At 42.2% G+C, this 25,133-nt stretch overlaps 1 protein-coding gene across 6 annotated transcripts in view; it reads right to left on the bottom strand.

The window, feature by feature from the left end:
• Nucleotides 1-25,133, bottom strand: part of STAC (SH3 and cysteine rich domain) — a 150,762-nt gene that overhangs the window by 45,718 nt on the left and 79,911 nt on the right. For all 6 annotated transcript variants that reach the window (XM_070238945.1, XM_001489696.6, XM_023620752.2 and 3 more), the window contains 4 exons: nt 11,748-11,848; nt 10,065-10,146; nt 8,849-8,964; nt 1,936-2,005 (listed from right to left, as the gene is read on the bottom strand). In XM_070238945.1, the coding sequence (XP_070095046.1) occupies nt 1,936-2,005; nt 8,849-8,964; nt 10,065-10,146; nt 11,748-11,848 (369 nt within the window). The remainder of the gene's footprint in view (nt 1-1,935; nt 2,006-8,848; nt 8,965-10,064; nt 10,147-11,747; nt 11,849-25,133) is intronic.

Raw genomic sequence — 25,133 nt, forward strand, 5'->3', positions numbered from 1 at the left:
TTTTATCTTCATTTTAAAGATGAGGCGACTGAGGCAGAGAGAGGTGAGATCACTGCTGTAAGGCCACACGATCACTAAGTGAAGTACAGTGGTCCACCTCAGAGCAAGGAGGGGCCAAGGAGGAAATACATCCAGTGCAGTTAGTAATGAGGAGGCCGTCAGCGATCTGGTGAGAGGCATCGGGGAAGGATGCAGGCAGAAGTCAGACTCAGGGGATAGAGCCGCTCACCAGACTTGAAGTATTCAAATGCAGGTCTGGTTTATGTACCAGTCTCTGGTGAGTTCGTTCTCAGATGCTGAAGATTTCTGGAGTTGCTGACCAAGTTAACTTGCTGGATCTGTACTGCTGGACAGACTTGGGCTGGGTGGGCCTGCTGTGTTACTGCCCCCCTGTATGGTCCCCCTGGCAGCCAGCACGCTCTCATTTGTCTCTCTAATGGTACTGCTAACTGCTCAACGAATATCTGCATTGATCTGAGAGTATAGTTTTCCCCACGTGATGCCAAAGAATCCTTCCCCCAGCAGAGCGCTTTAGCAGGTGTGTGTGGGCTTGGCAGGGGGGCCCTGGGGAACGCTGACGCTATTTCGGAAGGAGAGTCGTGGGGAAGCTAAGCACGTGCTGCCTGTGGGAATCACAGAGATACTGTTCTAACTAGAGAAGAGACATCAATGAATTCCTAGAGCTAAGAAGGGGGAAGTGACACCTCATAGGACTGCTGCTGGCATTGAATGCAGAACTTCTGCTTCCAGTCTGGAAAAGGCAGGGATGTCTAGTCAAGTGGAAAATCTCTCCAAGGGGGCACATCCTCACACTTCCCACACAGGGATTAGGGTCGGTGGGGTAACTTCTGCCATGAAAACCCATTCAGCCCAAGTCAACACTGTAAGTCAGGACCTACAACCTTACTAGATTATGAGGAACTTGAGGACAGTTTTGTGACCTATGTACTTTTTTTGTGTGTGTGTGTGAGGAAGATTGGTCCTGAGCTAACATCTGTGCCAATCTTCCTTTATCCTGTGTGGGACGCCGCCACAGGGCAGCTTGAGGAATGGTGCCAGGTCTGCGCCCAGGATCCAAACCTGTGAACCCTGGGCTGCCAAAGTGGAGTGCATGAACCCAACCACTACACCACCGGGCTGGCCCCATGACCTATGTATTTTTGCTGGTGATAGTAAAGGCTTCATAAATATTTATTGGGTAAATGAGTGGAGATTACGTAGTTGTTGACATCAAAAAGGCTCAGAAAGATTCATCCATAATGGGCTGGTGATGCTTCTTTAGGCTCGGGTTTAAGAGGTGGCTCTTTCTTAATGTTAGCAAGCAAGAGAACGTAGTTAGCACTTAACAAATATTTTATAAACTAATGTAAAAAGGGCTTAAGCTATTAGAAAATTACATTATACTAATAAACAATGTTTGGCTAGATTGCACATCTCAGTTTTTGAGTCTTGGCTATCTCTGCCAGGGAGGAGCCAAGTGTGCGGCTCACACCCCCCGGCACCCCCACCCACCTGGTTTGAGGTACCTTAGTGTAGCATGGAGTAGCTTCTTTCTGGTACGGTTTGATAATCTAATATAGGTCAGTGGGGGAAATGACATGGTAACAAAAAGGTCTGGAAGTGACTCTTAAATCCCAATATAGCTAAATCCATAAGGCATGAGAACTCAGGAGATATAAGACAAATATTGTATGGTCTCGCTTATATGTGGAATGTAAAAAACTAGACTCAGGGCATGTTATAGACAAATTACTGAATTCCACCAGTAATTATGGCCAGTTTCCCTCCAGATTGTTGAACCCTTGCTCAGATTGAGTTCCAGAGCTAGCAGAGAAGGAGTGACTGGAAGTCAACTTTCTCCGCCTGCTGACCTGGATGACCAGTGTGATTCACATATGTAGGGGGCAATGCATGATGCCCCACTTCCTCACTCACCGCTGTTGCTGCGTTTCCGTAGGTCGTACCCTCCGTCAGCTTCTTCAGGAACCTCCACAAGATCTGAAGTCTTGGAGAAAAGAGGGAACAGCGTGGAGTGAGCAATGTCATATCAGTGGGCCAACTGGGCAGGGATTTTGATGTCAATAGAACTAAGGTGGACGCTGTCTTAAGAACCCAATCATTGCTGTCTTGTCTGTTTGGCTAACTTTAGAGAGGCCATGTGTTCCCTCATGGACTGTCCCTCCCTTCAGGTGTCTGTTGCAGGTTCAAGGCTTGGCATATGACAGATACCCAATGAGTGTCAAATGAATGTCTAGATGCACAGTTCTCAGTTAGGCTTCTTCCCAGGAAGTGACAACAGAGAGAAATTAGAATTCCTGAACATATCCTGTTGTTTAAAATTTTCAGTAGAATTATAGCTCTTTCTATAGGTGAGTTTTAAATATTAATTATAAGGAATAAGATGCTCTACTGAGGGATCATTACCTAGGTATGAGTTAAATGCTATTCCATTGCTGCAAAAAATCAGTCACGTGTTGCTTAAGGATGGGGATAGGTTCTGAGAAATGCATTGTTAGGAGATTTCACCATTGTGTGAACATCACAGAGTGTACTTACACAAATCTAGATGCTGTAGCCTACTCCACACCTAGGCTACGTGGTACTAATCTTATGGGACCACATTGTATATGTGGTCCATCATTGACTGACAGGTTATACAGTGCATGATTATACTTATTTTGCCCTTGTTTTTTTTTTTTTTAAATAAGAGAAGTCATAGCCGTTCTCTACTTCGAAGAATGACTTCTAAGTTGTTACACAATGAATTCTGTTGTTATAGAAATAATAACAATAGTAATAATACCTGCACTCTAAATAGTAATGGTTACCGATCATTTATCTTATAAGTACTTTATATGTATCATTTCATTTGTGCTTCACAATAATCCTATGTTAGACTTATTTGTCAGATAGGAAGCTGAAGCCCACAGAGAATCAGTAACTCTATTCTAGGTTCCAGAGCTAATATTTGGTGGAGCTCGGGTTCAAACCCCAGGCATTGTCTCCAGAGCTCATGTTCTTAAGCACTGTGCTTCATCCAGTGGTGTGCTGGAGCCGCTCACAGGTGCTGGGGAGAGTCTTCAGGGTCATCACATTGTTAGCTTAAAATTGGCCATGGTGGGAGTATTAACACCATGGAAATTGGCAAATGCTACAATGTAGCCTCCAACGCCAGCCAGCGGTTAAACATTTACCAGCATACCACTGATTTCGAACGGCCTTTTTCAAAGGGCCAGACGCCCCAACTTCTATCAGCTTGGTTCCACCTTCTTTTTTTTTTGGTGAGGAAGCTTAGCCCTGAGCTAACATTTTTGCCTTTCTTTCTCTATTTTTTTGTATGTGGGATGCTGCCACAGCATGGCTCAATGAGCGGTGGGTAGGTCTGCACCCGGGATCTGAACCTACAAACCCTGGGCTGTCAAAGTGGAGTGTGTGAACTTAATTACCACGCCACCAGGCTGGCCCCAGCTCCAGCTTCTTCAAAAGAGGAATTTAGGGGGCCTCAGAGGAGAGTCACATTTAAAAAAGTAATTTATTTATATCTTAACAGAGAGGGACAAGTTTGCCTTCCTGGCTTTCCTAGTCAGGTCTGGAGCATTTTGCACCACCCTCTGGAGACTGATTTTTGTTACAATTTAGCTTTAAGACTTTCTTCAGCTATTCTTACTTTCATGGCACATCAGAAATAAGAAAAACAATAAATGTCACAGGGTCTCTAAGTCACTGGTACCCTGCTCCTTTGAAGCTCACTATTTCTGAACAAAAGTTGCTATTATTATGGTAATTTAATCTTATGAAATTGAAGATTATTCATAAACTAGCCAACCAACTCGCAGAAAGTTTTTTGAATTTGGTTTCTGCTGGCCTTCCCAAAGCTTTCAAGCCTTTTATGCTCTAGAACATTTGAAAGCACATTAAAGGAAACATAACAATTTCGAAACAGCCAGGCAGCGACTTCCTGACATTGTAAAGCGAATGCTCCACAACCCTGGAAGAAAGTAAACCTGGGGGACAGAGCTTTGCTACGTGGGAACACGTCAGCTGTGGGACGCAACAATACCATGAGAATGGCAAGAGGCTGAAGTTCATTATCATTTGACCCTGCAGGAAGGAAGCAAAATCCATTTCAAGTACCAATCAATTGTTTCTGTTTTCTTCCAATGAGGCAAGTTGGACTCTGGGGAAAGAGTGATGTGGCAGATATTTAAGAATAATTTGATTTGTCTTTGTCTCCCTGCAGCTCTCAGAACAATGCCTTCACAGAGCAAAATTTCAAGAAATATTTATGGATGGAACCAGTGCCTGGAAGTCTAAGTGGACTATGACGAATGGATACCTTATTGACTTTCGGAAAACTATGCTTTCTGCGCCTAAAACCAGTCTGTAGGGTGCAGACACTGCTAGAAACAAAACTATTTTAGACATGAAAGCAAAGTGGACATCCTTAAATTGTCTCTCAGATGTTCTTGCTGCCGCTTAGCATGAGCCAAAAATGTGGAGACTAAAGTGTTCATTGCTGACCGTGTGTTTCTGAGGATGCCTCCCTGCCGTGAGTTCAGCAGAGCTCACAACCGTGGGAGCAGCCTTCTGCTTTCGCTGTGGGTAGGGCAGGGCCATCACTGGGGGACCTCCTCTCCATTCTTGCCTCCCTCGTCTGGCTTTCCATTTGCTCTTCCACCAACGCCAGCCTCTGACAAGCAAGGGAGATGCCTGAACTGGGAGTGGGATGAGGACATGTTGGCTCTCACCAGAGACATGGGAAAGGCCCCTTCTGTGTGCAGGTCAAAGAGGACAGATGTCTTCCTGCTCTGGTCAGCACTGTTTGTGTTTTTCTTTTGCATTTCTGCGTAGTATCTACAAAAAGTCGTCACTTGTAAGGGGGATGGCTACAGGCTGAGAGCCAGCTCTGTGCGGCTTTGGGGGAACCAACTTGTTGGCAGCAATGGCCTTCGTCACCCTCCTGAGGAAGGAGATGCAGCATGGTACATGGGGTTAGGGACATGGTTAGCATTCTTGAATCTCTGCTCCAAACTCCAGATCCAGCCTGGTAGCCACTGTGAATGTGTGATTCAAGAGCTGTTCACACAGAGGCGGAGCAAGAGCAAGTGAGGGCAAGCAAGAGAGAATATGAAAAAGAAAGAAGAGGGGGCTGGCAGGGCTAGTTTCTTGGAAATAAATGTACATCTTTAATTTAACTCAGTCTCTAACATGCATCAACATCACCTGGAGGGTTTGTTAAAACCCAGATTCTTGGGCTCCATCCCAGAGTTTTTGATTCTGTAAGTCTGAGAGGAAAATACAAATTTGCCTCTCTAACAATTCCCAGGTTCTCAGAGTCATGTTCCTAGAGACCGTGCATTGAGAACCACTGATTTAATTCATTCCCAGCTCTAGGTCCTTTTTAAAAGTCTAAGGATTTTGACGGAGGAAGGTGTTTGTTCATTCATTCACCACCTATTTAGCGAGAATCTACACTGGACTGGCCCAGTGAATCAGTGGTTCTCAAGCTTTGGTGGGTATCAGAATCACTTGGAGAACTAATAAAGCTCACAGAGGCTCAGGCTTGTTGAAGTGGGACACGGCCTTCGCCTTTATATTTGCACGAAGCTCTTCAGTGGATTCTGACACCCACCTAAGTTGAGGAATAACTGTTATAAAGTAATGGGAATAAAGTGGACAAAAAGTCCTTGCATCTAAGCAGCTTAGTCTAGTTGAGGAAGGGACTGGAGAAGAGAAAAATGAAACAAAAAAGTGAAAATTACCAAGAAATATGCAAATCACTAAGATTAATGAATTGGTTGCCATGGGTGCCCAGGGAAGAGGCACCCAACCCAGACCAGGAAAAGAGATGCTGTCTGCAGAGGCCGAGAGAAAGCGTGGGCAAGGCCTAGTAATTGGATTGAGCACGTCTATCCAGAGAGCAGCAAACTGTATTTGGGACAGAGGACATGAGAAAAGAAGTGTTGTATGGATCCCTGAGGATTCTGAGAATCCCTTCAAGAATCCCTTGTTCATTCTTTCTCATTCTTCAAGCATTTCTCGAGTGCCTACTATATGCCAGCCTAGGGTGTAGTGAGATGGATAAGGAATGGGGCCCTGATGTATAGTTACTCAGGATCTAGTTCAGGAGAGAGATGCAAAAGCAGATAATTATAATACAATCATCTATATCCTTTAAGAAAGGAGTTTTTGAAGGCTTGCGGGAGGAGCAACTCATCATGCTTGGGGGAGTCTGAGAACTCTTCATAGTTTGTGTAAAAACCAAGCCGGATCTTAAAGAATTTCAACGAGGAGGAACAGCATGTTCTATGGCATGGAGATGTCAAAGAAGTTGGCAAGTTCAAGGGATGGTGGGTCTTTAGGGTAGGAACAGACCCTATATGCCATTCTAAAGAGTTTGGGCAAGTCAACGGAGTGTTTCAATCAGCATAATACTAACGTGGTAGGGGACACAAAAGGTCTTTCTTTAAAAGATGATAAATCTGGAGGTATTGCTAAGAGTAGACTCAAAACAAGACAGTAGCACAGCTATTCCTTTATAATGATCTGGGTGAGAGATGATAAGGCTCAAAGTTCCAGCATTGCTGATGACAAGGAAGGGCCTTTTCATCTACATTTCTGAGTTCTGAATTACAGGACCTAATCACCAATGGAGCATGAGTTTAGTTTGGACATACTGATTTTGAGATAACTGTAGGACTGGTCTGGCACTGTGCAAGAGGTTTGGATTGGTAATACCTATGGGAGTCATTAGTTTAGAATAGTGGGTGGATAAGAGGGATGCGAAAAAGATAACCAGGAAGAGCATGTAGAACAAGAAGATCAATCCAAAGCAGACTCCTGGGAACACCCCGACTTAAGGAGTGACTAGAGGACACATCAGAAAAGACAGGCTGAGCAGAAGAACAGAGTGGAGCCCTTGATTGATTCAGGGGTTTCCTACAGAGGCTGAGAATGGGCCCTGTTAAAGGGGGGCTCTGGGAAATGCTCTTCTCAGATAAGGTATTTGCCTGTCTGATGGATTATACTCTTGTTTCATTTCATAATAACTCAAGTTCAAAGAAAACCCAGCTATGGGCTAGATGCTGAATGAAAATAAAACAGCAACAATGTCCATGTATTGAGTACCAATTATGCCAGGCCCTGTGCTAGAAACTCTTATTATTATTATCCAATCCATTCAGCCAGAACATAGTTGTATACAATATAAATCCTATCCATATGCACTTTGTATGCTATCATCACATTTAGCACCATTTCTATCCTTCTTTCACTAAATGAATTAACATTATCATTGGGACTGCCAATTTGATTTATAGCCTCCCTCGGAAGATCATCAGGATCAGGTATCTTCAGATGTCACAAATTACGCCCTCACTGCTTTGAGGCAATGCCTACTGAAGCTAAACATTTTCCATCTGTACATTCACATGATATAGTTATTATAATACCCTGAACACAAATATGCTATGTTCTTCTTCTTAATAAAAATAGGAAAAGATACATAAAAGAATATTTAAAAAAAAAGCGCTATCATCAGCTTTTTTATCTGTTACTTTTGTCTTCAGAAATAAGTTGGAATTCTAAGGGTAAGGAGCCATGTCCTCCACTTCTTTTGTGTCGCCTACCGTGTTAGTAAACTGTAGGTGCTTAATTCACATTTGTTGAGTAGAAGAAAGAACTAATTGACATCAATTTTATGTATAGCAAAGAAAAAGATTAAATATTATTTTTGGTTCTTCTCTTTTAGAAATCAGTGGAATCCATGAAGAACACGCTTTCAGTGAGTTTAAAGATGGCTTCCAGGATAACCATGTGGCATCTGTCAGAGGACCTACATACCTACTTATTCACCTACCTGACCTATGTATCTATACACAGTCTATAATCTCTGTTATTTTGTGGATTGACTCACAGCCAGGAGGGAGCTCCTTCAGCTCAGCCCCTGAGAGCCCTTTCCAGGGGGTACGCCCTGCCCTTCTCACACAATCTACTCTAATCACTTGATGTTGCGAAGACCCAGTGGGATAGACCATTTGGAGGCTCATCTGTGTCTTGCCTGGAAGTTCCCAGTCCAGCAGAGGCTGCACCAATGGAACTGATAACTGAGTGCAAGCTATCCTAACTGGAAATGTGAATTGGAAGGTCCTTGTCACCGCAGGAGAGATGGTGGTCTTCCGTATGTGCTTCAGAGTTGTGTGGCAACTTGGGGGCGTTTATAGAAATTCTGGTTGGGACAGCCAGGGACAGAATTATGGTAGTAGATCCCAGAGATGCACAGAACACTCATTTTAGATCTGATAAAACACAGGAGAGGTGCTTGGGAGGGTGAGTGTCTCATGGAGAGAAGCCCCACTAAGTCACAGGTCTAGTGCCTCTGGGGAGGGCAATTTACTGTGAAATCAAGGGACATACTTTGCCTTAGAGAGAAAGGACTGAGACAGTGTGAGAAATGGCTTATTCTTGAACTGGGATGTAGCTGGAAGGAGAACTGGACACAGCTGGATCTTCCCTGCTTCTGCTCATTGTTTGGGCCAAATCTTTCTATGTGTTGACTGACATGTTACCTAATTTTGGTGCGAGGGTTGGGGGGAGGGAGTTTGTGGGAAGAGTCAAGGAGCATGGGGCCAAAAGCATGATCTCTTGAGAAAAGTCAAAGATCTCTAGGTGTTGGCAACAGAAAATTAGTCTTTAGTGCCCAAGGCACTTTGGGTTTCCCTGTGGAGGCTGCCTGACCCCCCACAGACCCACTCTCATGATGCGTTTAGGTGGAACCCCTCACACTGCAGTGCCTGAGGCCCGCCCTGCCCAGGAACTCTGTGGACTGAGGCAGGAAGAGGACAATTACAGAGGTTCTGTGAGGCGAATCAGAGCCACTGCCGGAGCTGCTCTTCTTTGTTCTCTGGGCCAGGGAGGTGCCGAAGCGGAGGGTCTCATAGACGGGGTCCACCTTATTGCCACAGGCTGCAACAGAAGAGAAAGCATATCTGAGACAAAGTTTTCCTCAGTTAACTGGCAGGAACATAGCCAACCACCTATCACATCTCTTCGGTTAGCAGCAACTGAGAAGCAGGTTCTGTACCACAGACCCACCAACCCCTGGGAAAATGGGGCTTTTTGTGGTCAAGCTTTCCTTGGAGATGAGTCCCCCATGGCATGTGCCCATTTGTCAGGTCCCTCCACTGCACCCAGGACTCTCTGCTCCCAAACACTTCCTGATTGGTTGGTTTTCCTCTTTTGCTAGTCATCTCCAGGACTCCAATTTCAAGGTTCTTCCCGGACACCAGTTTTGCTTCTTGTGTGAGGCTCTGCTCACTGAGGTACGAAGCCCTGAGACACGAAGTTTGCAGTAGGAAGCCAGTATTTTCCAAAGAATTTGACATTACCAGACTTCATGAATTTCTAATTAAAAGCTTTCCAGTTTATAAATTTCTAGTTTAAAGCTTACTTTCTCCTCCCAAAAAAGGCCAAAAAAAAGCAGAGATTTTCAGAGAGAGAGAAAAAATAGAAGTAAACTGAAAGATACTGTTAAAGAATAAATTCAAGCCAGAAATATCTATAAATAGACTTTTTTCATCCTCATTGAAGAATAACTGATATTCACTGAGTTCCTTCTAAGCAATGGTATATAATTTATATGTAGTTTCTACAATCAGGAAAAGCAGCCATGGTATTCTCATTTTGCAGGGTCTGACAGGTCACGTAACTTGTTCAGGCACACAGTTGGTCAATGGGGAAGCTGGGCTTTGAGCCGGGTCTGTGGGATGACACACTTCATGCTCTTTGCACTCTACCATGCAGCTGATGAGAGGTATAGTAACTCAGCAGCCTTTGGGAGTTGGGTGTTTTTCGAGCTTCATCAGGGACAGGATTAAAATGCCTAGTGAATTTGGTCTACTTTATGTTTCCCCTTCAGCAAAATAAACAAACGATCATAACCCAATCAGCCACCAAACAAATGCACAAACACACTCCACTGAGTTTGAAGCCCTGGGAGAATAGCAGCCATTAATGCTGACATTGCTGCTCAAAACCCAGTTCAGCTCAGCAATGTTTCAACTCACCAATGGGCATAACTTCTTTAATGCATCCAAATTGTTCATGAATGAGCAAGGGGGAGCTGTAGTAACGCCGAAACCCTTTTGGCTGGAGAGAGAATGAGAAAGAGACAGGCCTAACATCACTGATGAGATGGAGGAAATCACACAAAAGCTCTAAAAAGGAAACCAGTTGGTTTCTCCAGGGGCACCTCCCTATCTCCTTTTAAAATGCTGACTTGTCCTATAATTCATCCTTGGAGGCGGGAGGTACAGGTGCCAGTAAGCAAGCTACACTCCATGCAGAAAGCAAGCCCTCAGCCTTGCCCTTCCCTGTCCTGTTTCTCTTCCTTCTGCAGCCCGCTGCAGCCTCCCGTGTGTCTGGGCTCCTCGTTATCTCCCAGGATACAAATGGACTGGCATGCATTTATTTCACTACAGCTTATTATTGTGGTTTATTAAAATCATAAAAGGCCGGGGCATGGGAAAGCAGACCTCAGAGGTAGGCCTAAAGGCACTTCTATGTCTGATTAGCTCCACCCAGAATCATTTGCTTTGTGTTCTAAATTTCATTCTGTTTTTCTGACCTCTCATCCATGGTCTTTGCCTTGGCTTGTGGAAATCACCATTGGAGGAGGAAGGGAACAAGTGAGGCAGGGGTTTTAGAGAAGAGGACATTGCCATCAGAGTAAAGAGATGAACTCTCTAAGCATCTCAATTTACCATATCCCAGTGTTGGGAAGAAACTTAGTTGCCCAGCCCCTATTAGAATTAGAGAATCCTCTCCAATGTTCTTGGTAAGTTGTATCTTCCTTGAACACTGTCAGTGATGGGAGGTCGGAGGGTAGGAGGAGCTCTCACTTACCCCGGAGGCAGGTCTTTGGTGACATTACCTCTCATTGTTAAGACTTGGTACCTACTGATCCTTGATCTTTGTCCTGGAGCCACCATGGACAAAAAAATTCCTCTTCCTTGTGAGAGGTCTCACATTTTTTTAAAGACAGCTATCCTGCCCTAAGTACTTCTAGGGTAGACATTCTTGGTCCCTTCTACAATTCTTTGGCTATCTTAATTTCAAATATCCTCAAAAGTGCTCTTTTTATCAATGTGTGGCACCAGTACTAAAGCCCACACTCCTAAAATGGTATGATCAGCCCAGAATAGGCCAGGACTATCCAACCTCCCTTGGTTTGGCCACCTTGATCTGTGAAAGTGGAAAAGAGTTTTATTATTCTCTCCATTTTTGGGGGGGTGGTGGTGGTGGTTAATCTCTATCCCATTCTCGACACCCAGTGAGCTGTCAGTCCATTAAGCACTAGGGTGACCAACCATCCTAGTTTGCATAGGGCTAAGGGGGTTCCTGGGATGATGACTTTCACTTTTAAAACCTGGACAGTTCCAGGGTGTGGCACTTCCTGTGCTAAAACTGAGAAAGTTTCAACCCAGAACAAGTTGGTCACCCTATTTAAGGACACTGAGTCCTTTTCACATGTGGGGCATTCATCTTTTAAGTTGACAAAGCTCCTCCTCTTCTCTGTCATTATGCCAACTAGGAAGCCAAGTTGGCCAGCTAGGGATTCTGGGGCGACTTTCCTAGTGTCCACTTCTCAGGGCGCTGCAGGAAAGGAGTTTAGATGAAGTAATCCCATCAGGGCAGACAGGTGCCCTGTGCAGGGGGTTTTGGGGCTCACTCCTTGCACAAGCTCTTACCAGCTTGCCCATGCACCGCTGGGATGCCAGGCCGTCCATGCACTTGTGGTGGATGCTCATCTTACAGGCCTTGCAGCGCAGTCCGTGCTTAGCGTTTGTTCCTGTCAGATATACGGTGAGCTTTGGTTAGGATATAACCAACCCTTTCTTGGTGACTAGTACGAAATCCCTGAAAAAGTTGCTATTCCCACAATCCAGGTACTTCTTCCCTGTGACTTTTGTATAAGCTTTCAAAGTGGACAAAATATTATAGTAGATTCTTTTACCTTCTCCCACATTTTCTACCTAAGGTATAAGCTCTGGTTTTCCCCTGGATCCTTCCAATTCATTACTGCAGGAAATCTCAGCCTCCTCCACTTTCATGGTTCTCTCAATTCAAACTAGCAAATTCCACTTCCTTTGCTCTTCATATAGGTCACCCCTTTCTGCTCTTCTATATGTCTTGCCGAGTGGTGCAACTCCTGAAATTTTCCCCATTTTTACCTGAATTCCCATCACAGAGTCTGAGCTGTTGGACAAAATCTCAGGAAAATGACTGATAAAGGGGGAACAGCATGGTCTTTGTGAACATGGGACTGAAGGCACTTTAAAGTAGGGGAGAGAAGGCTCAATCGGACACCAGCTCCTGCCTGGGGACAGAGGAAGAGGAAGCGGGTGGCAATGAAACCACTGCTGTAGTGAGTCACTTAGCCTCCTGGGACAAGGTGCCACAACAGGGTGAGAAGAAAGAAGGCAGAGGAGGAGAGGAGAGGCAGAGAGGCATCTCGGCAACCTCATTGCTGTGCTAAGACCCAAGGCAGCAGCACTGGAAAGGCGCTGGGAGGACAAACAAGAGGGAAGGGTATGGGAGCTTCAGGAAGATGGAAGTGGTGTTGGACACCTGCATTTATTGATTTAGAAAGTGGTTATATGGAGTCTAGGAGGGGATGTTAACGTGGGATGTTTTCTGTCTCCGTTTAGTCCAGAACAAGAGTATGTGGGACAATAGGTGTCATCTGCTCTGCCACATGGAAGTGAGGTGGTAGGTTCCCAAGGAGGCCTCAAACATGAGGTGCCAAAATGGACTTTACAGCTCTTAGATGACCAAAGATATCAAGTATATATTAGAAAAGAGGAAGAGAGCTGGGAGATTGGGGAGAGGATTTCTTTGTACAGTTGTTGAGGCCCTATTAGGTCCATCCCTACTCCTCTAACGTAATGAGTAAGATGGCGGTGCTTTCTTTTCTCCTTAGTCCTACTGAGAGGGGTTTTGAGGAGACTATTTGGAAAGCTTGGCCTATGTCCCCTGGAGTCTGTGGGACACACAACTGTGGCCATATTCATGCTTGGGAAAGTATAAAAGTGAGAGATGTGGATGACCAGTGGTCCTGTCAGCTTACTGAGGAGAGACGGTTGTGTAGGCAAGGCCTGCACTTTAAAAGCTTGCCAGGAAAAGAATGTGTGAGTACTTCCTGTGGATCAGATTTGGATCATGTGGAATCCTGCCCAAGAAGAGCACTAGGAGAGGCAATGAGACTCCCTGTATCTCAGTGGAGGTATGGGAATTAATATGTCCATATACCATGAGACATGATGCCACAGGTATCCCACTGTATATTACAGCTGACCATAGATGCAAAATGAGGATAGCCTAAGATATGTAAAACCCACTCTCTTCTCCACCATTGCTTCCTCATCCAAACCACCATCATCCCTTGTCTGGACCAATTCCTAACTGAACTGCCTTTATCCATTTTTGCCATCTTCCATGTTTGTACAGTGACCAGAGTAATCTTTTAAAAGTATACTTGAGTCACCTCCTTCTCTTGCTTAGTCATCTTTCAGTAGGTTTTGTCTGTCTTTCTGATGTTATACAAAGTGCTCACGATTTCAGCAAGACTTTGTATGATTTGGTGGGAGCCCATATTTACCTTTATCTCAGGCCACCCCCTGTTGTTTGCGATGCTCTGCCGCAAGGCCTTCTTCAAGTTCTTTGAATGCACAAGCTCTTTAATTCTTTACGGTCTTTATACATGCTGCCCCATATGCCTGGAATGCTGTTTATACCAATCTTACTTAGCTAGCTACTCCTCACCCTTCCGATCTCCTGTCATTTCTTCAATGAAGTTTTCTTGGAAACATTTACCTTCCCTTGTCTAAATTATATTTTTCCTATTATTCTTTCTGACAGCATTCTCTTGTTATCTTTCATAGCACTTATTAAAATTATTATTTATTTAAGTTTATTTTGGTCTACCTTTCCCTCTCAACTATGAACTCAATGAGGCTAAGGGCTGAGTCCGTTCATTTGCCACTGTATACCCAGCTCTGAGTATTATGCCAAATAAATATGTATTAAATAAACTAATGAACAAATCTTTCATAGTCACATAAGTATTGAAACAGTGGTGACTACTTTAGATAACACGTGGAAGTTGATTCATTGATGGTGTAGAAATGGCATTCAAGAGCTGAAAGAGGGCTTGAAGATCATCTGTCTGTATGGCTTTATTTTACAGATGAGAAGCCTGAGAGTCCAAGAACGATTTGTTCCAGATCAGAGGAGGTCCTGCCTAGTTTCACTCTTTCACTGCTTGACTCAAGCATTTCTTCCCTTTTTTTTGGTTGTTTAACTACATTAAGATGCACTTGGGGATAATTAGATGATGAAATGAGAGACTACAAGAACCTGACATTCAGCTGGGAAAAGCAACAGGCAAACTTCTGACTGGACAAAGACCTAAACACCCTTCAGGAGGTGTTACCTGAAAATTCCCTTCAGGAAAGCATCATTTAACACAAAGCACGTCTGCCGTTATAACCATAGAAAGTCAAAGTGACATATAAACACACCATAAATTACTGGGTATGTGTACTTGTTCATAAATACTAGTTGGAAAGTCTCTTTTCCTTTTTGAGAATAACCACTTAGCTGAAAGGCTGCAATGCCTTCAAAAGACTGAACTTCGAAAGAAATTACTTATTTTTTGCTTTCAAATTAGAGAATGCTATTTGTGCCCTATGTGAGAACGTAAGTAAAAGCTTCAAAGAGAAAAGTTATTTCATTGTGTGCTGGACTCTGAAATAGCACCATTATATATTAAGGTATATTTTCCTTCAGACCTGAACACCATAATTTCAGTTTTCCTTGTCTGTTCTAATACACTCCAATGTTTGGTATGAGTCAGACCATCAGTAATTATTTGTTTTTAGGTGTTCCAATTCCTATTGTGGAAGAACAAGGTGATTGAAGAGGAAAGTGTGTATTCTGTGGCTCAGAGAATAGTTCAAAGGAATAATTCACCTCACAGCAGTGTTGTTAGTTACTGTGGCAAGCTATGGGGGAGCTATGGTCTGACTTCTTCTATTACTAGTGACCTCCTTCTCAAAGGCATCACTTAATGTGACCCTTATGCCTCAACAGAGTGGGAAAAACATGATTTTAAATTTTAATCTGTCTTGTGCTGGCTCTTTAAACTTAAGAATGATACTAACATTCCTGGATCCTTACCTGTCCCACCATCAAACGGGAATAGTACTAACTACTCTCAGGGTTTCTAATAGTAATAGTGTCAAAATATATACAAAGGGGTCTGCATGGGTTTAAATACTTGGAAATATAAAGGTGTCACTGGACTTTGAGTAAAAATGGTGGACTGGCCACACTGGTTTCCCACTTATTCACATAAAAACTCCAATAAAATTATAGTCCAAGAATGAAAAAATGGTATAACCCAAATAACCAGGTTACTGGGAGAAGTTTCAAGAGTAGAAGAAAGTTCAACATGTATTTGGAAGGTAGAAAGCAATGGGAGATGTGGTGAGGAGTTTAGTAGAAGAGAAAAAGATTGGATTTCCCAATAGCGACTTGGAAACAAGAAGGTCATGCAGCTTTAAAACTGTGGAATTTCAAAATTCTGAAAGAAAAAAATAATTTCCAACCTAGAATTTTATACCTAGCCAAATCGCCAACAAGTATGAAGGCAGAATAAATACATATTCAGATCTTCAGAGATTCAAAATATTTACTTTCCACATACCCTTTCTTAGAAAACTACTGAAGAACTTGATTTAGAAAGATGAGGGAGCAAATCAAGGAAGAGGCAAATATCAGACCCAGTGGACAGCAGAAGGACTGACACACAGGAGAGGGAAATGACACGCCCAAATGACACCTCTGCAATAGCCCTAGATAGGAGCTGCAAGATGAAGGAAAGCAGCAGACTTGGGAAAAAATGGAACTTAAAAGTTTATCAATGCTTTTGAGGTTTGGATTTTATAATAGACATAACATTTGACAGATATATGGGAGCATTTGAAAAAACAATTATAGGTGCATGAAAAGTTATGGAAATGAGGAAGGCAATTTCTAATTTGAGGAAATATAAAACCTGTGTAAGGAAAGAAATGTAATCATAGTGTGATACTTGAACCAGAAGTTAGCAATAGTCACAATAGTGTATAAATTGGTCACCTAGTTAGCACAAAATTATGATAAAATTACTTGGGAAGATGAAAGCAAGGGAGCAAAGATGGTCGTATAATTCTTTGGTAAAGGTGAGAGCAAGAAAAAAGGGAACAAGCAAGGGGTGTTGGAGGTGCAAGAGATGAATCCTCATCTTCTATAGCAAGAAGCTGAAAAATGTTTGATTAATCAATACGTAGTAGGAGAAGCACAGCATTTAGAAATAGTGAAATAAATGTCAGAAGAAACAAAGAGGATGAAAGTGGTTGCCTTTCTGAAGCAAGACAGTATCCATTGTAGTATTTTCAGTACCATTGACACCATCTTTAAACTATTCTCATGTTGAACTGTGAAAAAAAGTGCGTAAAAAATGAAGCTGCTGAAAACTGGGTCAGGTCAGCGCTTTGAAACAATGTGGCCTTCGGTATGTGGAGATGTAGAGAAAACATGGGGCCAGCACATCACATAAGCCATCAGTTCTTTTCTGGGATTTGAACCTCTGGGATAAGTCTAAGATAGCTTTATGAGGTACAGTTGAAAATTGCTAAGAATGTTAGTTACGATATTCAAATAGAGTTTGGAACGGATCAATCCAAGCCAATACAACACCGATTAGCTGTCAGGCACTGGGCTGTTTTATGAGCATGGTATCGTTTACCACTATGGATAAGTGACCTGTCCATAGAAAACCAAGTATTGAGGCTCTAATGAATGAAGAGGTCTATACATAGATGAGGGGAGAAAATATTGAGGGAATTTTTCTGAATGCAGATGGCTGAATCGACTGCACTGGGTGATAGGCTCTTTTTTTTTTTTTTAAATGAAATTGGTTACATATGTATCTGTAAAACAGTCGGGCAGACTCATTTTGATAAGATTTTGCCATCGAGGCTTTGCTTAACGCTTAGTCAAATTTCATATGGTCTCAGAGTTAAGGATAAAATAATGGTTTACAGTTGAAATCACTTATGTATAAAAATAATATGGAGAATAAATAAAAAATAAACTTGCATAAGAAAAGAAATGTAATCATAGTATGGCACTTAAATCAGCAGGGAACAATGGTTATAATTGTTACTAATAATTAGTTTGCTTCTAGATTGTACAACTATAGAATTACTCCTGCAATTTATTTGATTAAAATTAATGTAAATTAGAAAATAAAAAAGACTTTTTACTATGGTTTGGGAAAAAAACTTAAAAAATATAGAACTATATATATAAAAATAAGAATATAAATATATTCATAAATATTTCTTGGAGTACATAAAATATCTATAAATGATTCAAAGGTAAACACAGGTAAGATAGTCCAAAGACTCTCCAGGCCCGTGTTCTAGGTTTAGCTACTGGATTCCCCTCAACCTCCAGTGGTAAACCCATGGCTGGGAGAGAAAACTGCAAGGGATGCATGCATCAAGGGTGGCAGAGCCTAGGGGCTGGCCTGGTGGCTCAGCAGTTAAGTTCGCACATTCTGCTCCTGTGGCCCAGGGTTTGCCAGTTTGGATCCCGGGTGCGGACGTATGCACTGCTTGTCAAACCATGCTGTGGCAGGCGTCCCACATATAAAGTAGAGGAAGATGGGTATGGATGTTAGCTCAGGGCCAATCTTCCTCCGCAAAAAGAGGAGGATTGGTGGCAGATATTAGCTCAGGGCTAATCTTACTTTAAAAAAAAAAAAAAAAAAGAGTGGCTGATTCTAGAGAGGGCTAGAAGCCCATGTCACAGAAGGGTCTCAAAGCTAGAGAGATGAGAGCAAAAGCAGTGGGTGAATATTTGGTCCCTGGGCAGACCAGAGGCATTAAAGGGCTAGGGACTCTGCAAATAGTAGTAAAGATGGCAGAGTTACTATTTTTAAACTAAAGGCTATAACAAAAGCTCCACTGGATAATAAAAACAGGCATTATAATGCAATTAGCATTATTCACAGGGTGTTTACCCTTGAATACACAGTAACACAAGGAATGAAACAGAGTCATGTGGGAATCAGTTAAGAAGCCCTCCGTGATGTGACTTCTGCCTTCTTTCCTTGCTTCATTTTCAACATGCTCCACCTTGGTCTCCTCCTTTCTTTTACCAGATCAGTTGTGGTTCCTGGCAAGGGTGGCTGGATCAGGCCTCTCGAGGGTTGCTCACACTGTCCTGCTTCTTCTCTTGTTCAACTGCTAAACAGCCTCTCATCTTCTCGTATCCCCTAAGAGTATTTTCCAAGGCCACTTGCACATACAGCCTCCCTCCTTCTACAACTATAGGACCCGCCACTCTCTGTTCTCTCACCCTTCCCTGAGAATCTATCACAACAGACCCTTGACATGGAACACTGGTTTATTCCCCTCTGGAACCTCTGTGGCCAGGAAAGTCCTTGGCACAAACTATGTTACTGTCCATCAGGAATGATCAACCTGCCCCGGCCTGGGCCAGAGAAGTGCCCAAGGTAAGAATGCTGAGGCTCATACTATGGAAAGAGCTAGATTTCTTTTTGTGACTTCCTGACTCCTGAGGGCTTGTCTGAGCACCGAGGTCTAGCCTGCCTGCAGGTCTCTGCTATATGGGTTCCCAACTGATAGGTCTTGCTTTTCATACCAATGCTCCAATGTGGCCTCATCTTGGCTCACTAGGACTCCGAACTCGCCAAGCTCCTGGCCTGCATTCCAGGTTGTAGACTGTTCCATTAGATGCCTACCTGACCTAGGAAGTGGGCTGAAAGCTAATTCTGGAAATCACTCTCTCCGTCTCTCTTACTGGTTTTTCATACCCTCCTCGAAGCAGATGTTGACAACTATCTGGACCAGAATCAAATTAGCTGCACGCCATGACTTTTGTCATTCTGCTTGCGGACTTCTCCCAGCCACCACCTACACTGACCTCTGCTTCCTCCTGGTATGAGTTCCTGCCATGGCTCCCAGATGACATACTATAGCTTCTGTGAATGGTACGTTACCCTGACAGAGAGATGCCTCAGATTTCTAATATTGCATTTACTTCATATATATAACCCAGAAGTGTCTGCCACTCTATACCCAAACATACCTGATTATGGGAGTGCGTAAGTATAACAATTTAGCCATGGTTTCATGTACTGACACAATGCAAAACAACTGACCTCACACATATGAATGATGGCCTGAATGATCACACGTGGAATTTCGATTTCTGGGACAAGAATGCAGAAATTCTCTCTCTTTAGTGCCATTATTAAAAACTTGTGGCTTCAAAATCTCAATATTCACAGAAAGATTTGGAGATGCCAACATTCCATAGTGGAATTAAAAATAATACTTACAGAACATGGGATGTATTCCCATTACTTTTATTCCCTAATTCTCTTTGATGTCAAATAAGAATATGGAGACATTTCTAAGATTCTGAAGCCACATGAAGGCAGCTAAGCCAAATGGAGTCACTGTGCATGATTCTATCCCTTCTCGTGGACAAAGGGTGATTTGAAAGAAAGATAAATGAATGGAGGAAAAAATGAGTAGAACTAAGATTGAAGGAGTTTTTCAGTGAAAATGCAAACACACACACATTTGAGATGAAAGAACATTGTACAGAAATCAGAAACTTGAATTCTCATTCTGATTCTACAGAAAGGAGAGAAGGCAGGAAGGAATTAAAAATTATTGAGATCTTGCACATTGTGTTAGGCAATTTCCTGAATATTTCTTCATTTTATTAATAAATATTACCTTTTATATGCAAAACATTATTTTAACTAGAGGAGGCAGGAGTAACTGATAACTTCACCGGAAAAGAATGAACAAATGTTGAGTTGGGTGAGTATGTAACTCTGTAGCTGTGGAGCTCAGTATTGGAACTTTTCCCCGCTGTTATTATTCCTACGGTCCTGCGAGGTAGGGATTTTTGTTCTCTTACTTTTACAGGTAGTGAACTGGGGCCCAGGGATATGCAATTCATGAAGAAGAGGCAGGAATAAGGTCCAGGACTACACAACTTGGAAGCCCAACTCTCTTGCCCTCTCCCCACTGCCTCCCGCCAGCAATCTGCACATCGGCAAACCTCTACGCCGGTCTGGCCTGGATTTCTTCTGCTGAAGTTGAAAAAGTAGAATTAGAAGGACATTTATGGCCCTCTCAGCTTTGACTGTCTCTGATAATGATAAAATAAAGGCACAAGTATATAATCACCGTCCATGAGGATGGGGTTGGAGGGTTGGAGGAGAAGGAGCAAGGAGTTTCTAGGCACCAAAAGTTTTCCTTAGAAGATTCTGGGTCTGTCACTGTTCCTGTCTTAATACTTTCTTTAGAAGAGGCATTCTGATCCCATTTGTGGTGGGTTACAAATAGGCTCTCATAGTTGATGAACGTGAACAGGAGTTTTCAGGATGAGCTGGCCACTGTAGAGATGTGCGTCCATGTAACAGACACGCGTAAGAGATGATGGGCTCTACTGCTGCAGAGCCCAGTGCAGGCCCTTGAAAACATGCAGAGAGAAACCGTGGGAAATAAAGAGTCCTTCCCATGGCAGACTTTATTCCCAAACCCTCTAAGCTTGTGATGACTTACATGATTAATAATGCATTAGGAGTCAATTCTGCAAACACATTAGCCAATATAAGTGTACTCTGCTGTTTCTAGGTCTGTATGCACTTATTGAGGGACTTATTTTTTGTTTTGAAAATGACACTGATGTCATAAGTGCCCTTAATAAAAACAGTGTTCTCCTCTTGGTTGACCCTTTTAAAAGGAAGAGAGGAGCCAGGGTAGAGAAGTACAAATGTAAGAATACAAAAGTACAAAAGTATGATAACTATTAAAGCTTCTATGCATAAGTTGTATTATATTTGTATATTCATATCTGGATATGTATGTATGTACATGAATACATAATATATAAGATAAACAAAGATATCATGGTGGGGTGGAAAAGTTGGGCCTAAGGCATCAAATTTTAGATAGTAGTCCTTAGCTCTGAGATCTTGGACAAGGCACTTGATCTCTGAGCCTCAGTCTCCCCATCTGAGAAGGGGCGTCATGATCATAAATTGGGAATATCAAGGGGCCCTCTCTTTGGTAAGTATAACTCATCATGCCAAAGTAAGTGGTGATCTGGCTAGAAGGTGCATCACCCGCAACAGTGAATAGTGACGTTCCCTGAGGTTCTGATTTCCAGATTCCTTAAGGCTGAACTGGACATTCCAAATTTAGGATTTGATCATGCGTGACCCAGATAGAGCATAGTCTAAGTACATCATTCTACTCTCCAGTGTGTACTACACCCAAACCCCTCCCTTATATCTCAGTTTACAAACAAGCAAGTTGATCCTTGCTTTGTAAAACTTTACTCAAATACTTGGAAGATTCACAGTGAGTTAACATCTGTGCCAATCTTCCTCTACTTTGTACGTGGGATGCCTCCACAGCATGGCTGGTGAGCGGAGTAGGTCTGCACCCAGTATCTGAACCCACGAACCTGGGACTCCGGAAGTGGAGTGCACGGAATTTAACCACTCAGCCATGGGGCTGGCCCCCAAATCTATTAATATTTTTATTTAAATAATACTTAAACATTTATGTATAATAATAATGTATAATTATATTTTGCTTATGTATTAATGTGATAAGTTAATTGTTTAAGGACCTCTAACAACATGAAGCAGACCAAATTGCTAAAAGTTTTAAGAGCCATGGCCAAACAGAGAGAATTAGAAGTACTGGTTAAAGCATGCATGAGCTGTTAGTGTGCACAAAATCGACCCCTCAGCTTTCTAGGAATACGTCTACAGTGCAAAGGTGGGTCTTCTTCTGGAGAGGTCTCCCAGGGATCTGAATCAAAGGGCTACACTGGGAAAGGATTGACAGTGAGGAGAGAATATTTAATAAAACAGCACAACGAAAAAAGCAAACCAAAAATGAACGAGTACACACTCTCATTCACGTTATAGAAAAATGGGCAACTGAGACATCACATTTCACATTTCAGATCAGACTAGGATTTGGGAAGCTTCGGCAAGGATACTGGAAAAGCTGTCAGAACTGAGAATGGCAGTTCTACAGACATTGGTGGGTCCCTCCCTGGCCCTCATTCACTACTTTGATTTTAAGGAAATGGGTGAGAAAGAAGAGGCTGAGGGTTGGAGAGAACTGTGGAGGTTAGCTTTCTCTGGAGAGTACCCCCTCCGGAGGGAGAGGGGACAGAAATACTCTCCTGTCCTTCTCTCTGGTACCAATCTCTGCCACACTGAGCATGCCATTGGTGATATTTTTATGACATTCACTGCAGCACTAGAAACACTTCCTTATCATTTGGTACAGTATTTTTAACCATAGTTTGGAGGCTAATCAAGTGAAGACATAACCAGGAGGAAGGCAGATAGCTCCCAATGTCTTCTTTGAAAAACACCTATATTCAAAGACTCTGGAGATTTTGACAGAAGGGTAGAGGATCTCTCCAGAAGAAAACTCTTCACAATGCCAAGCTTGGCTGTAAAGTTAGGAGGGCTATTTTTTTTCTTCTGAGGAGTTAGACTAGGGTCCCGCAAAGTTTCTCTGTAAAGGGCAAGAGAGTAAATATTTTAGGTTTTGCAGGCCACACAGTTTCTATTGCATCTAGTCAACTCTGCCATTGTAGCATGAAAACAGACATAAATAATAAGTAAACAAATGGGCATGGCTTTTAAAACTTTATTTAAAGACACTGAAATTTGAATTCATATAATTTTCATGTGTCATGAAATATTATTCTTCTTTGGATTTTCTTTCAACAATTAAAAACTGTAAAAACAATTCTTAGCTGTGGTTATATAAAAATAGGCAGTGGGCCAGATTTGTCCTGTGGGCCATACTTTTTCCCCCCAGTATTTTTTTATTGAGGCAGAATTCACACAACGTAAAATTAACCATTTTGAAGTAAAAAATTCAGTAGCAATAGGTATGTTCACAATGTTATGCAACCACCACCTCTGTCTAGTTCCAAAATATTTTCATCACCCCAAAAGGAAACCCTGAACCCATTAGGCAATTACTTCCCATTCTTTCTTCTCCCAGTTTCTGGAAATCAGCAGTCTCCTTTCTGTCTCTATGGATTTACCTATTCTGGATATTTCATATAATTGAAATACAACATGTGACTTTTTGTGTCTAGCTTCTTTCACTTTGTATGTTTTTGAGGTTTATCCACATTGTAGCATGTATCAATATTTTGATATTTCATTTCTTTTTATGCTGAATAATATACATATATATAATTATTCATCATTAGAAATAGCTATTAATCTAATTAGTCAGATTAATAGACATCTCATTCTGATTTAAACTATTAGTAAACGTGGGAGAGGGATACTTCCATAATATAATGAAGGATACACCTCTGAAATGAGTCTCTGTGATACTTAACAAGGAAACTTTAGAAGCTTTCTCTTGCCAGTCCACCAAAACTGCTCTCAGCAAGGATACCAGGTACCATGATCCAGCTACATCCAAAAATCTAAGTTCTTCCCACAGCTGATCTACTGGTAGCATTCGACAAGGCTGGTCGTTCTCTCCTCTTTGACATATTTTCTCTCTTGGCTTCTAAGATAATGCATTTTCTTGGCTTACTTCCACCGCACTGGTCACTATTCCCAGTATCTTGGTTGGTTCCTCCTCTCCTACCCAATTTTTAAACATTAGAGGGGCCGAGGACTCAGTCCTGGGTCCTCTCCTCTTTTTTGTCCATTCTTACTCCCTGGGTCATATCAGCAGATCTTATCTCTTTAAATACTATTTATATGCTGATGATGCCAATATTTATATCTCTTACCTAGACAAGACTCTCGAACTCCAGATCTACTTCGCCACTTGACTACTTGACATTTTTCTGCTTAGTTGTCAAGTAAACATTTCAAAGTTAACACGTCTAAAATTGAATTAGTGATATTTCCCTTGACACAAACGCCAGAAACTATTCAACCTACGGTTTTCCCATCTCAGTTGATGGCAACACCATTCTTCCAGTTACTTGGACCAGAAACCTTGGAAACATCTTTGGCTCCTATTTTTCTCACACAGCTGATGTGCAAAAAATCCTGCTGGGTACTTCCTTTAAAATATATTGAGAATCTGGACACTTCCCATTTCTTCCTATTATACCTGGACATCTTACCTGAATTATTGTAATATCCTAACTTTTCTCTCTGTTTCAATCCTTGTCCCATCCACCAAAGTCTATTTTTCACATAGTAGCCAGACCAACCCTTTGCAAATATAATTAAAGTCCTCTAATTACAAAGTAAAAGCAAAAGTCCTTACAATGGCCTACAAAGTTGCACAAATCTCTGCTCCCTTTCCTCTTTGCTCCTTATTTACTCTGCTCCAGTCCCACACTGGCCACCTAGCTGTTACTTAAATGCCCCAGGCATGCTCCTGCCTTAAGTTTTTGTTCTAGTTGTTTCCTTCACTTTGAATGCTCTTTCTCCAGAGGTCTTTCACTTTCTGCAAGTCTTACTCAGATCTCATCTTCTTGACAATGCTTACCCTGACCACCGCATGCAATACTGCAACCTGTCCCCTGCCTCTCTATTCCTGATCATTCTCACCCAGCTTTACACTGTTCTTCTTTCCATATCATTATCAACTTAGAAAATTCATCCATCCATCTATCTATCCATTGTTTCTCAACTAAATGCCAACTCTGCAAGATCGGCAAAGATCTTTGAACAAAGATCAATGAACACATTGATGCAACCCAAGTGCTTAGAACAGAACCTGGTACAGGGGAGATGCTCCATAAATATTTGTTGGATGAATTCCTATTTAAGTTAGAAAGAAGACAAAGATGGCTGATGTTACTAATACTAAGCACACAATGATAAAATAAGAAGATGACGTGTTGAAAGGATGCCAATTTTCTCCAAATAGTTCTGCAAGTTTACCAGAATTCCAGTTGAAATCTCAATGGGATTTTGGTGGGGGACTTCACAAATGATTCTAACATTAATCATG

This window comes from Equus caballus, chromosome 16, assembly GCF_041296265.1.
Source record: "Equus caballus isolate H_3958 breed thoroughbred chromosome 16, TB-T2T, whole genome shotgun sequence".
Lineage (NCBI taxonomy): Eukaryota > Metazoa > Chordata > Mammalia > Perissodactyla > Equidae > Equus > Equus caballus.